At 41.8% G+C, this 22,359-nt stretch overlaps 1 protein-coding gene across 3 annotated transcripts in view; it reads right to left on the reverse strand.

Annotated features, from left to right (window-relative positions):
* Positions 1 to 22,359, reverse strand: part of LOC112978807 (CDC42 small effector protein 2) — an 85,308-nt gene that overhangs the window by 22,689 nt on the left and 40,260 nt on the right. For 2 of the 3 annotated variants that reach the window (XM_064501870.1, XM_064501871.1), the window contains exon 2: positions 12,191 to 12,516. In XM_064501870.1, coding sequence (XP_064357940.1) covers positions 12,191 to 12,244 — 54 coding nt within the window. In that variant the 5' untranslated portion in view covers positions 12,245 to 12,516. Of the gene's footprint in view, positions 1 to 4,079; positions 4,144 to 12,190; positions 12,517 to 22,359 lie in introns of those variants that run through there. The other variant, XM_064501872.1, reaches the window with a different exon arrangement.

A 22,359-nucleotide genomic window follows, 5' to 3' on the forward strand; every position in this document is an offset into this window, starting at 1 on the left:
TCCTTGCCGTTTTACTTCAGATATTTGGAAATGGTACATTAGAAGCAGTTTTGAAGTTCCAAAGGCTGTGCTGCTGCTAATTTCCTAGCATCTTTCTGGTGTTCACTCCATATCCCGCTCCTCACTGCCTGCCTGAATGCCCCCAGCCACACCAAAAGAAGAAAAAAAAAAAATCTTGTCAGGTAACTGGTATCTGCCATCCTAGCATACTTCTCAGGAGCCCTCCCTGCTTCTGCTTCTTATTCTTTTCTATTCCAGTAATTTCTTATCTCTGTCCCAGTCCCCTACAGGTATCTGCAAAGCCTCTGTCGTTTGACGGCCATCCATGAATGTCCCCTCATATCACACTGGTTCTTCTTCTTGGAAAGAAGAGCTGAGTCAAGTTATCCTCCATGAAGAGCCCCAAAGGCTCTGCAACTGCAAGATGATAGAAAGCAATATTAAGGAATCCTGCCACTTTAAGCTTCTGGCAATTCCCTCACCTTCCTTTGTCCTAAATCATTTGCAAGAGCTGTGTTAAAATCCCTCCTGAAAAGAAGGAAGTTGATACAGCTTTTCAGAAGCTTAAAAAGCTTATTTTTTTACAAAAACAATGTATACTTGGTTCATGCTCCAGCTGCTTTCATGTAAAAATAGAACCATTACAGCTTCAGCAGTGACCCTGGGTCGCTCTGTGACATCATTCCAGACTATTTTAAACATCCATTCCTTAAGCTTTTAAGTGTTAATTGTAGCTTAAAGTTTATTTGAATGTTCAATACAATATACATGTTTTATGAATCAAATGCATTTTTAAATGTGAAAGAGGGCAAGCACTTAAATTTCCCCTCTAAGAACAGCAGGGGGTTTTGTTTTCCAGCTGCAAGACTAAAAAAATGTCAAAGAGAAGAAATGGGCACTCACTGAGACTCTAAATGTTCCTTCTTGGGAATTATTATGGAAAAAAGTTTTGAGAAACCCATCCCCAAGTATCTACCTTTGTACCTTTCCCAATTCCATCTCCCTGAAGACTTCATTTTCAGACCACTCTTGTGTGTGCTATCAGAGGCGGCAAAGTACAGGATGCTTCTGCTTAAGAAACTGAAACAAGTAAACTTGGATAAATACAATCTGAAACTTAGATACGGTTGTTTGCCTATCTGGGGGCCAGTAACAGCACGTACTGCACCACATTTAACACCGCTTGCAGCATTCCTGCTCTTGTGCATTGCAAACGCGAATGCATCTGCTGAGTTTGGTCACAAAAAGCAAGTTGTTAGTGGTATTCACCCGTGCAATGCCTGCAGAGGCACCACAGCTCAGGCGAAGTTGAATTCTCTTCCTTCTTGGGCATGACCAAATTATTTACTAAATTCCAATGAGCTGAAGCAAAGGGATTACTTGCAGAAAACTTACTGTGCCAGTGTGGGAAAAGGACTCAGCTTGACTCTCTGAACCCGGACTGACTTTGTAGACCTGGCAACTGGAAGTTTTACTTATTTTAAAGGGCTGTTCCTCATAAAACGTGATCCTTTGAGGTACATTCTACTGTGCAACAAATGACTATATGGTAAAACAGGTTTTAGAGTCATATTTCAGAGTAAGCTTCAAAGGACAAATCTTGTCTTATTACAGAAAAAGATTAAGAGGACACCTAAACCAAACAAAATCCTCTCATTCTCTTTATAATTTCTCTTTCTTCCTCACTGAGGAATAAAGTGAGCTGACCAATTCTGGAACATAACTTATTATGCAATTTAAGATATCATAAGTGCTTGATCACTTTTCCTATTATAAAAAAATAAGATAGTGCAAACAGAAGGGCTTACATCAAACAGACTAAACAGAAATAAATATTTACACTGGTGTCAAGTTCAGAGAGAGTGACAAAAATACCGTAGCATGGCATTTAGGCAGAATGAAGCACAACACCGGCAGCCTACGAGGAGACCAATCTTACTGTCTTCAAAGGATAATCAAGACGCCCTCATGTTTGTAAAACATTACTGCAGATGTTACAACGTAGTAATTTCACACAAGTATTACACACTAGGTCCTTTTGTATGTTAATACATTGTTTCAGATAGGAAAAAGCTTATTAGATGTAACTACTTACTTGATGTTAGAATTCAGCAGATTCTTCCTTCCACAAAAATACAAAAAAACCCAACCAAAGAACAACCCGCCACTCGAAACACATCCTTCACAAAACAGAGAAACCAAGGCCTACCGATTGCACTTCTTTGTTATTTAAGAAACGCATAAGTGCTCCAGCCAGCAGAAAACGTCGCAGCCTTTAGTTCTGCTTTGGCCACTAGATCTGCTAACTTAGCCATCTCCACACACCAGCCAGTTTGTTGCCACATTTTAATGGGGGCTGTGCATGCATTAAAGTGAGCAGATACTATTTCCTCTGGACTATTCTCTCCGTGCAGGAATATCACTCTCCCTTTATAATGGGAACATTGCCATTTTAATCTGAATTCAGCAAAGCTGACCAGAGATGTATGTGCCTAGACGTTTCATTCCTTTAGGGGTAGGGCCATACAGAAATCCATTTTTATATCCACTCTAGTCCTCCAGTTAGTTTTATCCACATTACTTTTATCATAGCAACTTTAAACACCTTTTCTTCCTCACACTCACTACTGAGAGTGGCCTAGCATTGGTGGCACAGTGTTTTACAGATCTGCACTATCTTCAGTTTACACACACAAAAAAACTGCACATAACCTAAAGTGTTTAAAAAAAAAAAGTTGACAGGTTTTAATATACAGTTTTAAAAGCAGTCATTAAGCTCACTCTTACTACTTCTCTCTCATAAGGCCCATTTCCTTATTCTCTGAAGTACACAGATTTAAGTGGTTTTTTTCCCCCTTCCCCAAACCTTCCTTTCTTTGCATTACAAACAGAACAGGCAGAATTAAGCTTTGAAAATGAAATGATGTTACAAAAAGAAAGGATGCATTTGATATTTTTCCCTGAACAAAAGGCCCTGTAGGCTCCCTTGCTTGCTATTCTGTACATCAGCACGCCTATTCTTGTGCTGGCATTTCTCTTTCTCTTCACAAGCTCAGCAATGCCCAGCTGTTACCACAAACATGCAATCCAATACATATGCATGTGTGTGTGTGTGCATCTATGTTGCATGCATGCATATTCTAGCAAATTTGCTTGGAATATGTGCCTAGAGGGATTCATTTTCCCATTTGAACACTGGTCTATTTAACCATCATCCCAGTGCCCAGAAATTAAACATTTTGAAATAACTGGAGCACAGCAAGCTATATTTAAAACAAGATTTATTCCAAGCAAGCAGTTAAATAACAAAAAGTCCTATATTAATTTTATTATGGCCTTTAAAAAACTTTACCTGGAGTGGGTTTGGTTTGGAGGCTCCCTACGTTCAGAGGAACTTTATGAATCATAAGTAGTAATTTCCTTTCATAGATCATACACTCCCTCAACATACAGCTTCAGTTCCCTGTTCAACATCGCCAAGTGTGCTTTCTTTAGAAAATTTAATTCCTGATAGCATTGGTTCTTCAGTTCCCAAAGCTGATAAAGCACCCCAAAAGACAAGTTTTATGCAAATATACATGATGAGGTAAAGACTAATAATTAGTTTATGTAATCGTCTTTTTGAAACCTCTGAAGTGACATCATCTCTCCAATTCTATCATTCCAGGCTAATCACCTAATTATCATCTGCTCAATCCTATCCAGGTCTGTTTCTCCATTTTATTCTAATTTTGGTCTGATTTTTTTCCTCTGTGCACCACATCATCCTACATGCCCCAACCAATTTTTCTGTCCTTCACTCATTGAAGATTGGAGGGTCTGAGGCCCAGGACATTCACTAGCACACAGCTCTCCAAGTAACCTGCCCTCACTCTTCCAACTCCAAAACAGGGGTAACAAGGCTGACCTCCCTCTCAAATAAGGCGGGGGGGTGAGTTGCAAAAATCTGCATTCAAAGTCAGCAGCACAGCCCCAGGGGTTTCAGGGGGGACAAGACTTTAACTGGTTTTAGGGCAACCTGAGGACAGAACGAGAGGATACTGTATTATGCTCCTGCCACAAGTCTCCATAGTACTCACCTGAGTGCAGGTGTCACCACGCTCACTGCCCATCAGAAAGGTTTTCAGTTTTTAAGTAGGTAGGCAGATTTAGGAGGTCGCAATTTAACAAAGTGAAACTCCAAAGCTCTGTGCCCCCCCACAGCCGCCCAGGAGGAGGAAGGGAGTAAAGCAGGGGCAAGGCAGCCTCTGCTAAGCATTTCCTGCTGTGCGTGGCAAGACAAGCTCTGCACCTCTGCTCCAAACCACTGGCCAGCACCACCCTGCTAGGACCTGAGGGGGTTATGAAATGCAGGACTACACCAGCAAAGTACTACTGAACTGGGCAAAGTTAAGAGACAAATCCCTATCTAGCCCCAAATTATCTCCCAATCCACTCCAGTAACCATGGACCAACTGTAAACAATCCTGAGTCAAAACCCTAACTGAGCCCCGTCAAAGGGATCAGGCAAAATTAAGATATTCTCACTTGGGAACATACAAACTAGGAAGTAGCTAGTCCTTTGATTTTTTCAGAAATTTGAGCTGTCTTCTTTTATTATGTACAGTAAGTAACGGCCACCTTGAGCCATCAGTCAAGCAGAACACAAAGGAAGGTTAAGATCACACTGCAAAAACATCCCTACCACAGGCAAGAGAAAAATAATTAGGAAGACTCTGTACCTGCCAAAGACAGCTTGTTATACAACCGCACTATTTTCTGAGACTTAGGAGCTGAATTTACAACTGAGAGGAGAAAAAAAAATAAAAAAGAAGGAAAAGCTGAAGTAGCTTAAAACTATTTAAGGAATTCCAGGTGAGCCTCTCCCTTTCAGTGTCAGGTCACTCTCAGAGCATGACATGCCAGCAAATCACTCAGTGTCACACATTTATTTGAAGGAGAAAAGACAAAGGAAGATGGTATCTTTCCTCAGCTGCAGGGAACGACACCTCTGTTAAAGGTGCACCCAGGTAGCTAAAAACTCTGAAGTTATTTGAAAAACAAAAATGAATTGCAGGGTTGGGGGAAGCATTACTTCCCTCGGTCTGCATCAGAGCTTGATTCACAGCTACAGTTTTGCGGCACAACCCATGCTCCTCTGTTCTCCTTACTCGGTGGCAGGATATAAATCCTGAATTACAAAAGTTGGCATTTTTTGAGTGAACAGCCAAGCCACCCTGAAGACAAAAGGGAGAAAAAAAAATCATTGCAAGCATTACCTATTAAAGTCTCTGGCTTAGGAAGCACCTTACAAATTCAAGGTCTCTGAGAATCTGTGAAGAATAACTGCAATAATTAAACAGGAACTCTGATATCATGCATGTCTGACATGTAAGCAAGAGTCACGACAGGAACTGCAGAACCATAGGTTTGAGGAACAATGTCTGAAAAAGACTTTATAAGACTTTATAAGTTTAAGAATTAAAGATGTAAAGATACGCAGAGACCTTTACCATAGTAAAAGCTCAGTTTTCATGATTTGCAAGCCATTTAAAATGAATGTTTTGTGGGCTATCTTGTGTTGCACATTGGTCTTAAGAACTATCTTTAACAAAGTACCTTGGCTCCATTACAGGGAACTCTCAATAAAAAAAACAATAAGACAGCAGCAGCAGAAGTTTTTACTCTCTGCACTCCCTTCGCTGTCACAAATATATTTTACGGTACAGCAAATATACACTTTGCCACATGGCAACAGCTGACTTCTCTGTCCATTAACACAAAGCATACTACCACAGAGATGGTGGAAACTGCAAATCTCTTGGGCTATATGCCCAAGTTCCTTCTGTCTCTAGGTGCTGGCAAGGAGAAGTGCCCCTAATGCCACAGGCTGACATCTTCAGGTTGCCAATCTTCCCTAATTTGACACAGAAAGCAGAGTTGGGGGTGGGAAATCACTGAACCACCAAGCAGCCAGCCAAGATTAAGGCAAGTCAAAAAACATCAGAACTGTGCGGCTTTAACCTCCGTAAGAAAAGTTATGCAGAAAGGTTGTTTTGGATTTGTTCATTTTGGAAAACGCTTCAACACTATTTCCAAGGTTGGCTGCAAAACTATCAACTTTTGCTAGGCAGAAATCAACCATTTCTGGTGGCAGCTCCTTTTTTCAGCAACTCATGCTGGGTTTTGCTTTTGAAGATGCCGTCTTGCTGAAAAATTAGGAGAAGAGATATAAAATAAGCAATTCACAGGCTGACACTAACTTAGGGAACCTCCCCATGTTTAAACAGAAAACTTGTGCTCTATATAGTCTGTAGATATTTGAAGAAGGGTATAGTATGTTTTCAATATGCTGATAAGAGCAGGATACATCATCAACAGAAAGTTAGCATAATTCTTGTATTTCTTCCCCCTAAAGAGCTATTTTCCCCATCAACTAGTAGTGTATTAAATAAATAAATAGCATTGATACAGCTATCTTCAAGATAGGGAATTCTTTAGGAAAGAATTCCTAAAAAATTCACAGCTTCATTCATAATAAAGCATCTCAAAATACTCAGTTATTTTCCATTCAAGTATTCATAAATACCTGCAGAATACTACCCTTTTTTGTGGTAAACACTACTACTTGGACATCACATCAAATATTTCAACACATGCAGGGATCAATTTAAAAGAAAAATCTAAAGCAGCCCTATTAGGCTAAAAAAGCAGAACACACAGGTCAGAGTTGAAAAATATGCTGCTTATTTAGCTCTACCCCTTTTAACAAGGTGTTCCCTAAGGCTAGTTCTACAGAAACATCACTGAATAGCAGAAAAAAAGAAAGAAAAAAGGAGGGGGGGAATTTGAAACATCCAAAACTTCCAGCTCAATAACATAATTCAATACAACAACATCTGGGCGCTCTGTAGAATTGTCACCTTCTACCTTTGAAGTTCTTAATAGGCTTATTGTATGTGGTAGGTTGATCAAATTTTATTAATAAAGAAAGCCTGAATATTTTTGTCTTTGAGTGAGAACCTACACTCACAGAGCACTGTAATACTGAACCTGCCCCAGAGTTCAACAGCAAATACCTCATTTTCTATGCATGTTGACTGAAGGCGATTTATTCTGCATTTATGATTACACTGAATGCTTCAGTACCTGTATTGTGTCCAGGGTCTTACAGTGGTAGATCTATGCTTAGCCATAGATATCTCCTTCTCCAGGAAAAGAGCTAGAGGTGACCACATCAGTGGTTAGTTTCCTTAAGTGACCAGTGTCAAGATGATTTACGTCTTCTGTAGTGTTGCTCCATCAATAAATACACCAGTATGTGTACTGTTTCCATTACCAGACAAGGTCAGTATTTGTCAGTGTCTTCTCATTACAGGGGTCAGGTCTACTAGTAAAGATGGCCCATCAAGGTTCTCCCACCTCTTCATTAATATTGTACACTATGAAGTGGCTCTACAGGGTCCTGGTCTTCTGACCAAGTTAAATGCAATTTTCAAAACTTGTCCCCCTTCTGTTTCACCCAGTAAGCCTCCAGAACACCTTAGTTTTCAGAAAAGCTAAGGCAGGAACATTCAGTATAACAGCATGGCCCAATTCAACTTGGGCAACAAAAATTTTGGATAAATGTTTTACATCCTAGTTGGAAACCATCTGAAAAGAAACCCAACTCTCACAATTGTACAAATTTAATTTTTGGCCTCTGTAACACTGTCACTTGACCAGAAATGATACACAAGACTGGCTAGAAGTGAAAATAAATTGCTTTTCTGTCTTCTTTTAATATGGGCTTCCCCACTTTAAATCCAGATCTTTCATACCTATTTCATATGTTGAAAAAGGACAAAGAAAACTTCACTTTCTAATCTGTGGCACAGCATTCAGCAAAATCATAAAAGCCCTTTGACAATATGCAAAATGAAATCCTCAAAACAGGACACAAGGGACAAAGAAGTTAAGTAACTGGAGAAGGAAGCTCAGAGCAAGGAGAAGGAGACCATAGGTTATTCTTTTATTGCAGAGCAGTAATTTTACTACAAGATCAAAGGAAACTGAAGAGTTCAACTTCACAACTGCACTGGGCAGTGGCCCAAACACAGGTGGGAGTGCACCAGATTGTGACCAAATCTTCTCAGACCAAGAATTAACTTTGCAAGTTAAAAATGGACAGGACAAAGACACAAAAAAGAAGTAAAATGACAGACTCCTACGAGCTCAGCCAAGGGAAGCAGCCATGGGCGTGATGTTCCACGCAGAGCCCCAGGAGAAGCAAGGCTCACAAAGCTGCTGCTATGAAGCAAAGCATCTGGTGGCAGGGATTTGGCAGAAGTTACTGAAACACAGCAGTGGATGAGGCTGTAGCACACAGGAAGCATGCTGGAGGATGGGAGGAAATCATCATCTAGTCACTTAGAAGTGCAAAATCAGCTTACAGGAGCTACACTTCCCACTGATACTCTCTGTAAGAAATGTGGTGCAATCATAGAAAGTGCCACTCTTCTCAAAACAAAACAAAGTTTGGTTCAGATAAAAGATTAAGTTCAGGCCATTTAAAGAACTAAGAAAAACTTCCCCATAGCCATTTCTTAAGAGATTAATATCACCTCCATAGTGTCATGGAAACAAAGACAAAACCAATCAGTTGTCTTAAGTCCTCATTCTGGTAAAAATGTATTTTCAGTCAAAATCTGATGAGAAAAAAAACAGAAGTTGATACAAAAATACCTTTCTTTGCCTTATGTTCACATCCTTCCAGGGTTCTGGTATGGAAAAGTCTCTGGGCCGTTAAGCAGTGAGACCTAGCCCAGCCATCAGGAACATGCTTCCTTCAGCTTTATAACCACCCAGCTTTGTCTCCTTGCATACTCAAGTTCTTCAGTTATCATCCTATTTCATAGGAGAATAAAGCTGTGTTCAGACATGCCCATTCCATGATCTTACAGTCTTGGAAACACTAAGTGAAATATTTAGCAACCAAAGTAACCTCAGGAGTGAGAATACAACACTGTTTTCCAAGAAGCCTGTGCTTTATTTCACAGCAGCACAGTGCACCCACTTAGCCCTGGTAAAGGACAAAAAAGAGGCTACAGATACACAAACAATACATTTCAATAAAGATGACGGTAATACCCTAAAGCCTGTCTTTTTAATTAAGGAACCTCCCAAAGTATACTAATATATAACCACAACAGTGTTACTATACTGCTCTGGGGTATACTATTAGAGAAGTGATGCCAGTGAAATTAGATAAGTAATGTATTTCTATGGCCATCACGTTTACAAGTCTGTCTACAAAGCCTAGAAGGTACACGCACGTTTTTGTTCTCTGCAGGGGCATCTAGGGTTCAAAACCATGAAAACCCACTGGAAAAGAATAGGAATGCAATTCCGGAAGGCCTGCAGAGTATCGGAAATAGGTTAAAAAAAGTCTTAGGATACAGTCTGAATAATAGTCTCCTACCAAATTCACTGAAAGGACTCTGCATGTATGGGTTTTTTTTCCCTTCCATTTTAAGTGCACTATAGTTGCATAGAATAGAGGTGTGCATTGAAGACAGCTAACACAATAACATGGGATTTTGCCAGAAGGAAGCAACAGACTGTTCCTGCCTCCGGGCTCTCAAGAGAGATTGAAAGCCCATCAACTTAATGGAAGCTATAAATATCAGAGAATCACACACAGCTACTTCAAGTTTTGCATCTTTCCTCCAGTGAAAAGGAAAACAAACCAGGAGAAAGTCCCCCCAAAACCGACCACCTTAAAGTTTATGTCAACAGCTATGACATTCAAGGTGTCCCAGCTATCAGCATCTGACAAAGACGATGAGAAAAAAATCCATGCTTCAGAGAACGCAAAGTTTAAAAACATGGAAAAAACATTTTCAGCACGGGACAGAATAAGCAGCAGATTAAGTAGCTTCCTGCTTTAAAGGTCTTTATTTTGAGAGACTGGTTGTTCGCATTTCTACGAGCCCGTGTTAGTCCTCTGACAGAAGCAGCATGCCTCATGTAAGGGCTGAGCTTGAAAGTGAGCTGCCGCTCTGCCAGTCAGGCCATGAGAAAAGCCGAGATGCACGAGGCAGGGTGAAAGAAGGCACGTGGAAGAGATGAAACTGGACAGAAGACAGAGTTTCTCCTGAGAAACTGGATTCAATTGACAGATTAAATTGACAGCCGGGGATGGAAAAATAGCTTTTTGCAAGCGTGCAGATTTCCCCTTACCTTTTGATACAAGGCAGTAAGTACCAGTATCTTTGCACTAAAAATTAGCATGTTTTTCAATGAACAGGTTTCCTGAACACGTGATTACACAACACGTACAGAGACAGGGAAAACTGTTCCCTTACAACTAGGCAGATTTATCCATCTGTTTACACCGATGGTATATGCATTGCTTCATACATCATAGAACAAAAATGCTCCTGGGCTCATTCAGATATAAATATATATATACATATATACGCACACACATATATACACACACACATACTGATTAAATACTCCGTTTGATGCAACGGTGCATGGCCAAACAACTGCTGCACAGTACCACGCAGAGCAAAACAAGCTGCGCAACGCTGTAGGGAAGGACAACGAAGTACCTATTTCCACAGCTACTTTTTGAGATGCCTCCTGCAGGACTCTGGCACTTCCTAACAAGAAGGCTCCTACAGCATTTGAAAGGCAGATTTCAGGAACTAGGTCAGTGCTTAACAAAGTGCTGTTTGTATCTTAAACATAAGGACGGTTTTAATTTTCTAAGTAAATGCACACCATCACATCAGCAGAAACGTATGAAAAAGGGTTGTTTCCCCCCTTTCTCCACTTTTGAAGCATGTTCTCCACCCTTTCCATGAGTCATGACCCACAGATCGTTAATATCACATATTTCTCAGGCAATAGCTTAACTGTATCATAATAAGGAGCAAGACAGATCTTGGGGGAAAAAAGACAGTATTTCATTTTCCATCCTTAAACTAAAAATGAGGTATGTTTTTTGAATATCTTAAAAACATAATAATTCAAAAACTTTGCAAATAACATTTTGAAGGACTGCACAGGAGAGGACAGCAACTTCCTATGGTGGTATCCAAGATAAACCCTTCCCTTCGCTTGTACTAGAAGTGAGATAAAGTTGCATTTATTTGTTTGAAATGCTAATGCTCACATTTCTAATATTTGTGTTACCACTCAAGGATTACTCTTGCTATCTGGCTTTGCGCAACTGCAAAGTCATCAGACATTAGGCTTTTCAATCCTTTGCCTCCCCTAAAGCAACATATTATCATCTGAGCATATTAATATGAGCTTGCACTATTCCCTTTGGGATTCTTTCATATCCTTCAGTAGTCACTGTGCTCATTTCCACATACTTTTGGGACACGACTGGCCCTTCCACACATTCGTTTAGCTTGATCTAGATGCCACACTCAATACAAGGATTTTTCTCAGGAGTTAATCAAGTTCCTGATTAATTCCCCCTGCATGGCGGGCAGATTTTCTGGACCCAAGAACACACTCTAAAGCTACTTTTTCAGGTGTATGAACTGCAAGAACATTTTTGTACTTTTATACTTTTCTTTCATGTAATGCTTTGAATTGCTGTTTTATCCAGTTGCATGTACTCGGTCAGTATGTACTACAGCCATTCCAAATCCTAGAAAACGGGGCATCTGTGGCATGAGTGCCTCCCTCCATCCTCCCAAAGTTTCATGTCAAATCACCAAAACGATTAAGGCTGGAATCCTGACTTCATTTAAGCGAACGCTAAGAAAGGTGGAGGACTGTATTTCACCCTGTATTTCTTAACAGAAATATTCCCTTTTGTCAGCATTATCCAGCCATACCCGAAGACTGGCCTTAGACAATACCAGAAGTCATTAGGTTTCCAGATTTCCAGCTGCTTTTTGGCAGATTTTAGAGTGAAAGGTTAGTTCCCTCCTCACTCTCCCCTTTCTCCCTCTCTCCAACTCAAAAAATATAAAGGTTCTTTTCAAAGACATTGGACAGATTTAAGCTTAAGAAAATATCTGCATGACATCAGTCTAGAACAGACATTTTTCTGTCCCAGCTAAGCCAAAATGGTAAGTAATTCCTTAATTCTCACTGAGCTTAGTCCAACAGCACTCATTTAAAAAGCTAAAACAAAACCAGAAAAAAGTGAACAATGCAGTTAATTGTACACAAACAGAACAGTGCCAATATTCATACTTACAGGCTGAGGCTGTTCTGCAATACAGCAGTTGAAACACAACCAGAACTCGCTCATTGTTTATAGTCTGAAGTGCAAACACAGGTGAAGAGCAGGACTCAGACTCTGCAGAAGCGTCTCCAGGCAGCAAGTTCTTTAAATAAATTTAGTTATAATGGTTCCAACGTGAAAAATTTTTCCTCTGCTGAACTTTTCTCCAAAGACAAGTCAGTCCCAGGATAAGCAGGATGAAGATAAAAAATAGTATTTGAGAATCTTCCTTCAGAAGGTCAGTCCCAGCACCATTGAAGTGTTACGTATGCGTCTTTGGTCCCTAGCGTTATGTGAACCTGAAAATGGAGAAGCGCATTACATCAGAAAGAAAGAAGATATAGCATCTCACGCTTGCAGACAGCCACCCACACCAGTGATTTCTTGATAATATCTTGAACTACAGAGAGACACTAGCAAACAAGTCACACACTTACTTCTACAGCGACTGCTGAAAATAGCATATACCAGAAGTTTGCACAAAGCTCAGCTTCCATCTCTAACTTTTGTTAGATGAACCAGTGCAAAGAACTGGTGTCCAGTCTTTTACCAGCCATCTGTCTGATCTGTTCCAAACTTTCAAATGTCTTTTTAAGAAGTGGCAACTGACCATACGCTGCTTTAGCTTCTTAAGGAATTCTACCCATTGGCACTTCCTAGTTCCCAATGGAAAAATTACCCAGTCCATTCACAGAGCAAAGTGTAAATACCATCCGACCACAGCCCTGTAGCACAGCTGCCAAAGCCATGTTTTTTTCTAAATTGGGGCGGGGGGGGGGGGAGGGGAACACCCCAAACCCTCCATATTCTGAAAACTTCTAAGAAGGGCAGATTTGGTCAACACAAGGTACTTTTCCTTCACTCTCTCCACCTTGCTACTTCACGTAGAGTTGCTTTCAAAGTAAGTTACTCGTCCAGTTTGAAACAGTTTCCACAAACCTCTAAAATTCCTCACATGGAACAACTGAGGCTCCAGATTCCAACCATTCTTTTGCTGAACTGAAGTTTATTGGTTAATCTCCAACCCAGTTTCCTTTGGTAAGAGTGCAATAAAAATTCCTAAGAGATTTTACTCCTGTCATTTATCTTGCCATCTATCTCGCACTTACTTCATAAAAAAATGGGAATGAAGAGTATTCAGAAAATTTTACATTTATACTCCTTAGTAATTCTAAATATGACTGCATCTTCATTCATACAAAGTTTACATCCATAGCTATGATTATTTGCATGCAGTTCTTTACACTATCAAATGATCTGGGGACTCTATGGGATGCATCAACTCCGTGTCTAACGTACATACACGCAGGCAATTCATCCTTGGCTTAGGTGAGCCAGTTATTCTGTGGCAGGGCCGTTGCTCCTATTTACTGTCTCTGTCAGTCCTCCACAAGTCGCACACTTACAGCCATGAGGTCCCAAATTTGCTGCACACACCCCAAGTTACTGTACTAGGGTGCAGCCAGCAATAGCCAGGTACTTTCCAGGACCATTGGCTACGGCACACGCATACAGCAAACCAGTGGCACCCTCCCTGAGCTTAGCCCAAAGCCTCTGGGCAGCTTTCCCACTCGTCACCTTCTGAGAGACTAGCAGGGGTACTTTAAGAAATAAATACCTGCTGCAGAAACGCTGCCTAAGTAGCAAAGCCCTAGCAAAAGCACCTGTCTTTCCCAGTTTTGAAAAAGCCACTGGCAACATTTAAAGTAAGCTTTTATTGCTGTCTGTATCATTCCTTGCACAGAGATCAAGGGGGTGAGGGGGCAGGTACTTTACTGCTTTTCCTTATTACTAATACTGTACAGTGGAGAGCAATTTTACTAGAAGAATGCCCCAGGGTGGGGGGATCCCTCTACTGAGCCTCTCCTGTGGCAGAGAGAGGCTTCAAAAAGAAGTACTGGTGCAATGCTAATATTGCATATTTTCACTAGTCCAAAGAAGATTTTTCTGCCTCAAAGAAGATCAGCTAGATCCCGGATAGGTGTTAAGAACTTAAAACACAAAGACCCACACCACAGGAATTATCCAACTGTGTGAAATGCAGGGATGTAGGTCCATACACGAAAGGTCTCTGAAGAAGTTCTCACTTAGCAATAAGATGCTTCACATCACGTTCTTAGTTCTTCTAGACAGATACTAAAGCCTTACTCACCTTGAAACAGCAAGAGCTGGCCCAACACAGCAAAGCTTTGGAAAGACAGAATACACCACTGTTCTCGCCCGCCTCAGAATTTGCACACCACCTATTTTGTTTCTAGACTTGATCCTATTGAGTATATAACAAAATTGCAACTAGGTGGTTAGTTCCTGTTAAACATGTAACAATTGACATTTTTAGCCCAGTAACTGTACAGCTTATACCTACTTAATTTTTTTTTTTTTTTTTTTTTTTTCCTGTTAGGAAGATATGCTCCAAGTTTTTCTGAAACCCAGTAACGCTCCTCTAATAGCAGCCACTCAGGTTAAGAGAAATTAAGAGGAGAAAGGAAGAGCTCAGAGTGACAATATTCTAAAGCCCGATGCATGGTGACCTGCCAGAGCTATAAACACATATATCACGCTGGCTCTCTCTTGCTGGAGAAGTGGTACAACGGGGGAGAAGTGTAGTGGGAAGAAATCATTTCTAGCAAGCCTCGAGAAAGCTGCCAGCAGCTCCGCCTTTTAAAAGGCAAACAAGAGGTCAGAGGTAGTTGTTAGAGTGCTGGAATTGTATATGGCCCACTGCTAAAACACGTGATCTTTACAGCAGAAAAGTTAATAAAAAAAAGCCAGGTACAAATCTGCTGCATCAGAGCAGGAAAAAAAAAAGGCAGCAGTTAAGCTGATGGCAGAAAGAGATATCAACACCATAGAGTCAACAGCAACATGCTAGTAGGTCTCTTACCCTGTTAGTAGCTTGTTTAAAGAACAAGTTGAAACAGGAAAATTCTGTTTCACTTTCCCTAATTACTGGCTTTAAAAAGAAGGCACCGTGCTGATTACCTCTGCAGCTCCCAGCCAGGTAATTACACAGGATCAGCCCCACGACCATCTCGTGAGAAAGCAGTCCTGCAAAGACTGGCCTATCCCAAGTCTAACGACAATTAATGAGATTTTAGGTGGCGGTACTGCCTCACAGCCAGTCCCCCGATTTCTCCTAGGATCAAGCTTTTAATATGGTGAATAACAAGCCACATTACAAGTACTGCTGCGTTGGTCTGCCTAGGCCTCCCAGATTAAGAGGATAACCCAGCGGGGCCCCAGGCTGAAGCACACAGCACAAGACAACAGCTCCGTCACTCTTCATTTTTGCTCTTGACATAATTTATGGTGCTCTTGAAGTGCCAGAACACCAGGCAACTCATGTAAAAAAGACAGCAACTATTTTCTCACAGCTAGGAAGTTAATCACACTAATCAACAGTAAAACATCTATTTGCTTCTGTCCCATTTAAAATTTCCGAGCTCTGAATGCAACTTAGAGTAACACAATCCACCATTCAAGAACACATAAAACTCCTATGCTGAACTTCTCTGCCGTATTCTACATCTTTCATACTTCATATATCACTAATTTTATCCCTGTTACAGAAGTTATCGGTTTTATAAAGAAGTGAAGATGCTTAAATGCAATACGTTGTGTTATTCAGAGTGGAAAGCAACGAGGTAATTATCATTGCTCCAAAGTTTATTCTGCAGTGGCTGATATAGTGCAAAACCGAAACTACTGCTTATTGTTATACACCAGTCATACAGGTGATATGTGCAAAGCTTGCACTAGCTGTTAGTGGGTGTGGAGCACCTCGTGTTACAGGATCAGCAGTTTCTCTTGTTAAAAGAGTATGAGCTTTTCGGTAGGAAACAGAGCAGGAAAGGGGATGGGAGAAAAAATACCAGATCACCCCTCCAAGCTCTTCACATTCACTGGTGAAAGAGGGGTTAGAAAGCATTTACCTTGGTTGATGCAAACAGGAACACACTGCACACGGAGAGCACAGTTAGGACAAAGCCACTTACTAATCATACAGCTTAAAACAGCCCCCTTGTTTAAAAAAACCACCTATAAAGTTCCTTTTAAGGGTCAACCCTGAATATCCTTTGGTTATGTATTCTTTGCTATAGCTTCAAAGAGGAAGTGTGGTAACACAGCTCTTTGACAATTACTTGCAGCAAATAAAACCACAGGAAGACAAAGACAGACTGCAGGTGCTAACATCACATCTGAACTTAACTAGTCTTGCTCCAAAGCTCAGAGTAGTGGGGAGGGGGAAAAAACCCTGTACAAAAGCTTGTGACTAGGATTATAACTAGTATTTTAGTCTTGAGTAGTTTATAAGAAAGAAATTATTGATATTCCTGATGTGGAAGCATCATTCCATGAAAGACAAATTTTGCAGAAATGAAACAAAGCCTTTAAGGCAGCAAGCTGTACGTTTAAGAAAAAAAAGAGTATCTGAGTTTGTTTTTGCTTTTTAAAAGACTTTTTCCATCTTTTTCACTTTGAACATGCTATTACACCCATGCCATTTCCTCTTGCTGCTTAAAAGATACCTAGTGAAGCGGCAGCAAGAAGTGAATGGTGGGGCTGGTGGGGGGAGCGAAGGTGGGTCCCAACCAGCAGGAAGGTTGAGCTTCAGCACATTGCCATACACAGTAAACTGCAGCAAGCGGGGGATGTTTTTTAGCTCACGAAGGAAGTGAGAAAAGTCTTTACTCTCTCGCCAGCCTGATTTTCAAGCTATTTTTGAAATTATCTGTACAAGAAGTGGTATAGGTTTAAAAAACTACCTGTAAAGAAAATTGCTTTCCTATTTTGTATCAGAAATTTTATACATGCCAAGCAGGCAAATCACTGAGGTTCTTAAATCAAGCCCTGCATTTCTATGTCTAGCTTAAAATAACCTCCGAACCTCAGAGCATGCTTGAGCAACAAAAGGAGACTGCTCTTATTACTGTCACCTGCGCTCTGTTCCCCAGCACGCTTCGCACCTGAACTGGCACTGGGGATTTTCCCCAAGTCTTTGGTAAAACTTTTGAACTTCTGCAAAGTTGAGGGCAGGGGTTCAGCCTAGCCACCAAAGGCACCCCACGAGCAGGGACCTTGGGCACCGCCTTTGACGCGCCAGCTACCTCATGCCCTCTCCCACCCCGAGAGACCTGAGCCGCAAGCAGCTCTGCTGGACAAAACCCAGCCTTCACCAGCTGCCTGGCCAAAATCCTTTTTCCCCCCCCCACTTCCTCATAACTTTCCCACTTCTTCCCCCCTCCATGCAAATGCCCCATGTTTTGTTTCAAGCTAAGAATAAAGACATTGAAGAAGCTTCTTCAAAGTTCGTTTTGCTTCTTTGTGCATGTTTAAACACTAAAACGCAGGTCTCGATTCTGTAAATTGTTTTATTCATGTCCTTTCCCTTACAAAAATTTGTTTTGGATGTTATAAGTTGCTTATAATCAATTAGGAGATTTTATTATAAGGCTTTATTTTGAGATTGTTAATCATTTGGAATCAATTCTTAGGTTTTTTCCTATTTATATTGAAATAATTCCCCCCTCTCTGCCTTAAGTAACTTGAGAATCAGTTGTACTTCAAATTAAGCTCACCACAAATTCACATCCACAAAGGCCAATCATTATTATGAAAGTGTTTTGCTTTCAAATGTGAAGTTTCAAGGAGCATTAAAAATGGTAGAATAGGATGACACTAAAGTTTTGCCCATCCTTAAGTCAGTCTTTTTTTTTGGTGGTGGTGATGGGCCAAAGTCTAGCTTCAGGAATAACCTCATATTTCACCGGAGCCAAAACACCTCCGGCTTGCGATGGCTTCCTACAAGCGGGAAATGCCAACAGGCCTCCCCGCAGCAAACGCGCCTGTTCGAGATGAGCAAAGGGAAGGCAGCAAAAGAAAGAGGACGGGAACCACAGCAAGCAAATAAGGAGAAACACCAGGCTTTTCATACCGTGTTGGAGGAAGCTATAAAGTAGGTGGCGGCAGGAAGCCGCGCTGCTCGGCAGAGGAAAGAGCAGCTCGCTCAGGCTGGGGGCAGCTGCGTCATCTGCAAGTCGAAGGCTTAAAGCGGAGCCTACAGAGGCTCTTTCAAACACCTTGGCAGGGCAAAGATAACTTCGTGAACATCTGTTTTATCACCGACAAAAGTCTCCTGCTCATTTTTTATTCTCCCCCCACCTTTTCCTGAGGTTTAATCTCTGGTCGCTTTGCTTTCGAGTGGCCCGGCCTCAAGCCCCTGGTTTTGGGGACAAAACAGACCAGTAAAACAGACAATCTTGCACTGGTCCCACTAAGATCACCTCTGTTCAGCTTGAAACATAGAAGCTGGGTTTCTTACGACCAAGCCAAGTTTAACAGGCAAAACTGCATCAATGACTAAGCAGTGCAAGTAACCTCTTTCCCAGCACTGACATTTTAAGACTTTCTGTGCCTTCAAACTAGAACTGCTTTCAATGAGCACAGCTTCAATGCAGTTTTCCAAAAAGGACGATACCTGGTTCATTATTTCCCCCCTCCACAGATCTGTCATGTATGCAGAAAGGAACCTCCGTCCCCAAGAGGCACAACACAAGATTTCATATTTCTGCATTACGACCTACAAAAATACAAGATGACCAACAGAAAACTAACAATGCAAATTTATTTTCTGAATAATAGCCAAACCTAAGACAAAATACCTTTATTTTGTCTTACCTAAGACATAGTCTAGGCATAATATGTTTTGTCCCACCTATAAAAATTTTTTTTCCTATGGAAGAAAAATAAAAAGTTTAAGAACAAGGGGGAAGCCTCTGAGAATCCACTCCTAGGACTTCTACACCATAGAAAAGTCAGCTATGCTTTAAGAAATCTGATTTCATATTCCCTGCCCATTTGTACTTCATATTCTCTGCCCAATCATGCTAAAAGGATTTTTTTTTTTTTTTTTTTTTTTTAAAGTTTCAAGCGGTCAGTAATGTTATCTTCTCGGCTGACAAACCCCATTGAGGATAGCACAAAAGAATACCTTCTTTTTTTCCTCCGCTGGTCGTCTTGCTAACTCTAACAGGTAATACCAGTCAGGGAGAGAAAATAAACAAGTCGCGCTCAGTGCTCTAAGGCAGGCTCTGAGCAGAGTACTATTTCCAGGAAGAATGAGAATAAAAAAAACTCCCTAAACAACCCCTATTTCCTTTAAAATAATGATAGGCTCTGATCAACATCAGGGTCTACTGAGTCCATCACTTTAACACCAGTGTAGTATTACAGGAATGGTATAGTCTATGGGGGAGGAGAGGAAAGAAAAAAAAGGAAAAAAAAAAGACAGCCATGACAAGCTAGAGAGGACAGGAGATATATGAAGGGAATCTCGCCTGCTTTGCTGTATGACAACAGGTGAGCACTGCTTGCAGCATTTATATTCCTTTTCCCAAAGGAAACAAATGCAAAGCCATCTCCAAGGAAGGCTCAGGACAGAAAAGGAGTAAGTGGGAATCAAAGGAAGAAAAGGCAATGAAAAATAAGCACCAGGAGCTCATAGGGGCAAATTCTCACCAATATATTCAATGTTTCATTTCAAAAAAGTTAAGGAACACGGCACACTGCCATTGCTGATTTTGACTTTCATAAGTTGGCCATCACACAGACATTTTAACAAAAACTAGCACATCATTGCTATCGCTTCCTCCCCTCCCACCCAAACTATTACAGGAGCAGGTGCAGGAGGCAGAACAGCAGCGAGCGGCGTGGGCCAGGACAAGGCGGGCGTATAGGGCACCCCGGAGCTGGGGCCAGGGCACGCGACCCTCGGAGGCGGCGGATGAATCGCCTGCGCTCAGGGCCGCCCGGGCACGCGGCGATGAGACCTTCCCCGCAGGAAGGGCCCGGCGGCTCACGCGGCCGCCTTCGGCTGCCGCTTTCGGTTCCCCAGGTCACGAGTGAGGCGACGGCACGAGCTCTGTCCAGCGGGCTGCAGAAGGGCCTGTCTGCCATCTGCCGCCGCTCACGGCCCCACCACCTGCTTGTATCTGTTCTCTAGCCCTGTTACCAGCTTCTCCATTACGAGCTGCTTTGGACGACCTGAACTCCACACACGTATGGGTGTGCGGGGAGCGGCTGAAGGGAAAACTTCTAAAAATTAAGCCAAAAAAAGTACTCAGATCACTTTAGACGAGGTGCTTACCGGAGCGGGAGGCTGACACCTATTAGCTCCTGCCGCCCAGCTGCCCGGCAGCACCGTCTCGCTTTCCAGCGCTCCCACTGGGAACACGTCTCCTGCACTACCTCTGCTCGGCGGCTCGGCACGCGCCACGTCTGCCAGCTCCGACCTCCGCCACTCTTAACCGCTGCTCGTTCAGACCGCGGCCACCCAAGAACCACAGAGACGCAAGGCCGCAGCTAGACTACTGCTGCACTGGAGTCATGTTGCTTTTTCCCAACTGGAAATCTCAAAACAGGGGACTAACATATCTGTTTTACTCTGTAAGTCCATCTCTGGACAGAAGACTGAGCAGGAATACAAGCAGCACCACCAAGTCCGGTGGGCTAACGCAGCACGTTACCAGAGCACGTGGCAGGACCGTGCAGCACAAAGTTTTAGAGCCGACGAGACCTGGGAAGGACTAAATAAGCCTGTTAAAGTTTTACTTTCACGATAAGCACAGGGAGCCAAGAGTAGGCTGACAAAGCAAGTCTCAGGCAGAGTGCTGTAGCAGGCAGAAGCACATGCGCGTGTGACAGTGCTCACCGTGCACTTGCCTCGAGACCACAACACGTGCGAGTGTGTGGGGGGAAAATCTGATAAAAGGGACTGTTTTTTTTCCCTTCTCCTCCACCACTAGCTAGTCCTGTTAAGACAGTACTGTGCAACACGTGGCACAAAGTGACACCCGGACACCAGGGTCAGGTTTCATCTTTATATAGCAATAGCTTCTTCTCTTCCTCTGCCCCCAGGCTTTTTGCAAGTCCCTTAAAGGAAAAGAAAAACCTAAAAATAACTGCTGAAACGCAGAAGCTGGGTTCACATGTTGTAAGTTAAGTCTGCCGTAACACAGGAAAGCGTCTTTGTTCTGCAGTCCTAGAACAAGCCTCTTCCCTCAAAATAGCTGAAATGGGGTTTCTAAGCAAGCAGCACACTGAAGATTTTGGACTTGCACAGCACAGGTAACTGCACCATCCGTCCTGCTGCAGCAGGAGCCTGCCAAACAGCAGGACTGTGCCCGCATACACGCCTGCGTGGCGCCACACGTGACATCTGTAACTCAGTACCTGCAGTGACCGTAAATACATGATTCCCACGGCTAAGACAGACCATCCTGTCATATGCAGTTAATATCAAAGTGACAAAATTAATTTTTAACTCTGCAACTTTATACTGCTAGTCTGTGCTAAGGAGAACTACAGACTGAAAAAAGTTCCTAAGGTCAGATGGTATGGAAAATTTGTATGCATTATAGTAATAGCCAGTATGAAACGAGATTTTGGAAGTCAACAGCACCTTTTCTTTTGCAGAAAATGACCTTTCTTTTTCAAAACAGGATGCCATTTAGGGAGAGGAGAGAAAGGGAGGGAAAAAAGTCTTGAGATTGTTATGCCTACAGTTGTTCACCCTAAGCCATTATGCATGCACTTAGGGACATAACTAGCTAGCAGCGGCAACAACAGGACCTACAGGGGTTGTTTCATAGAGGAAACTCTGTAACTCTATCCTATTTCGGGACCACCTTCAGATTGCAGCTTGATTCAGATACTGCACACAACTTAAATAGAAAGTATTTCTCTTTCCTTCTCTCCCATCAAGTTCTGCGAGTCATTTGCAAACGATACTCTAATGCATCAGAATATTAAGTATATACCTTTTTGGAAGAAAGGCTAGACTAGAAACTCTCATATTGCCTGTATCAAATCATTGACATAACGCTCAACTCCACAAGGAGGAGGATGAAAAATTTAACTGCAAACATGATATTAAATATAAACAATTCTCAAAATTCCTTTTGTGATATATATTTATTTACTTTTTCTGGTAAAAAGAGCAGATCGAGTCTCTGTTGCGTGGCTTATCTTTTCATATACAAGAAGAGAAGAACCACCTTACCAAACAAAAGCTCAAGAAAATCAGGTAGAGATATGTGTATTTTTAAAAATACAGATTTTCAAGAAAAGTCACTATTCAATAA

Source organism: Dromaius novaehollandiae, chromosome Z (assembly GCF_036370855.1).
Source record: "Dromaius novaehollandiae isolate bDroNov1 chromosome Z, bDroNov1.hap1, whole genome shotgun sequence".
In the NCBI taxonomy this organism is placed as follows: Eukaryota; Metazoa; Chordata; class Aves; order Casuariiformes; family Dromaiidae; genus Dromaius; species Dromaius novaehollandiae.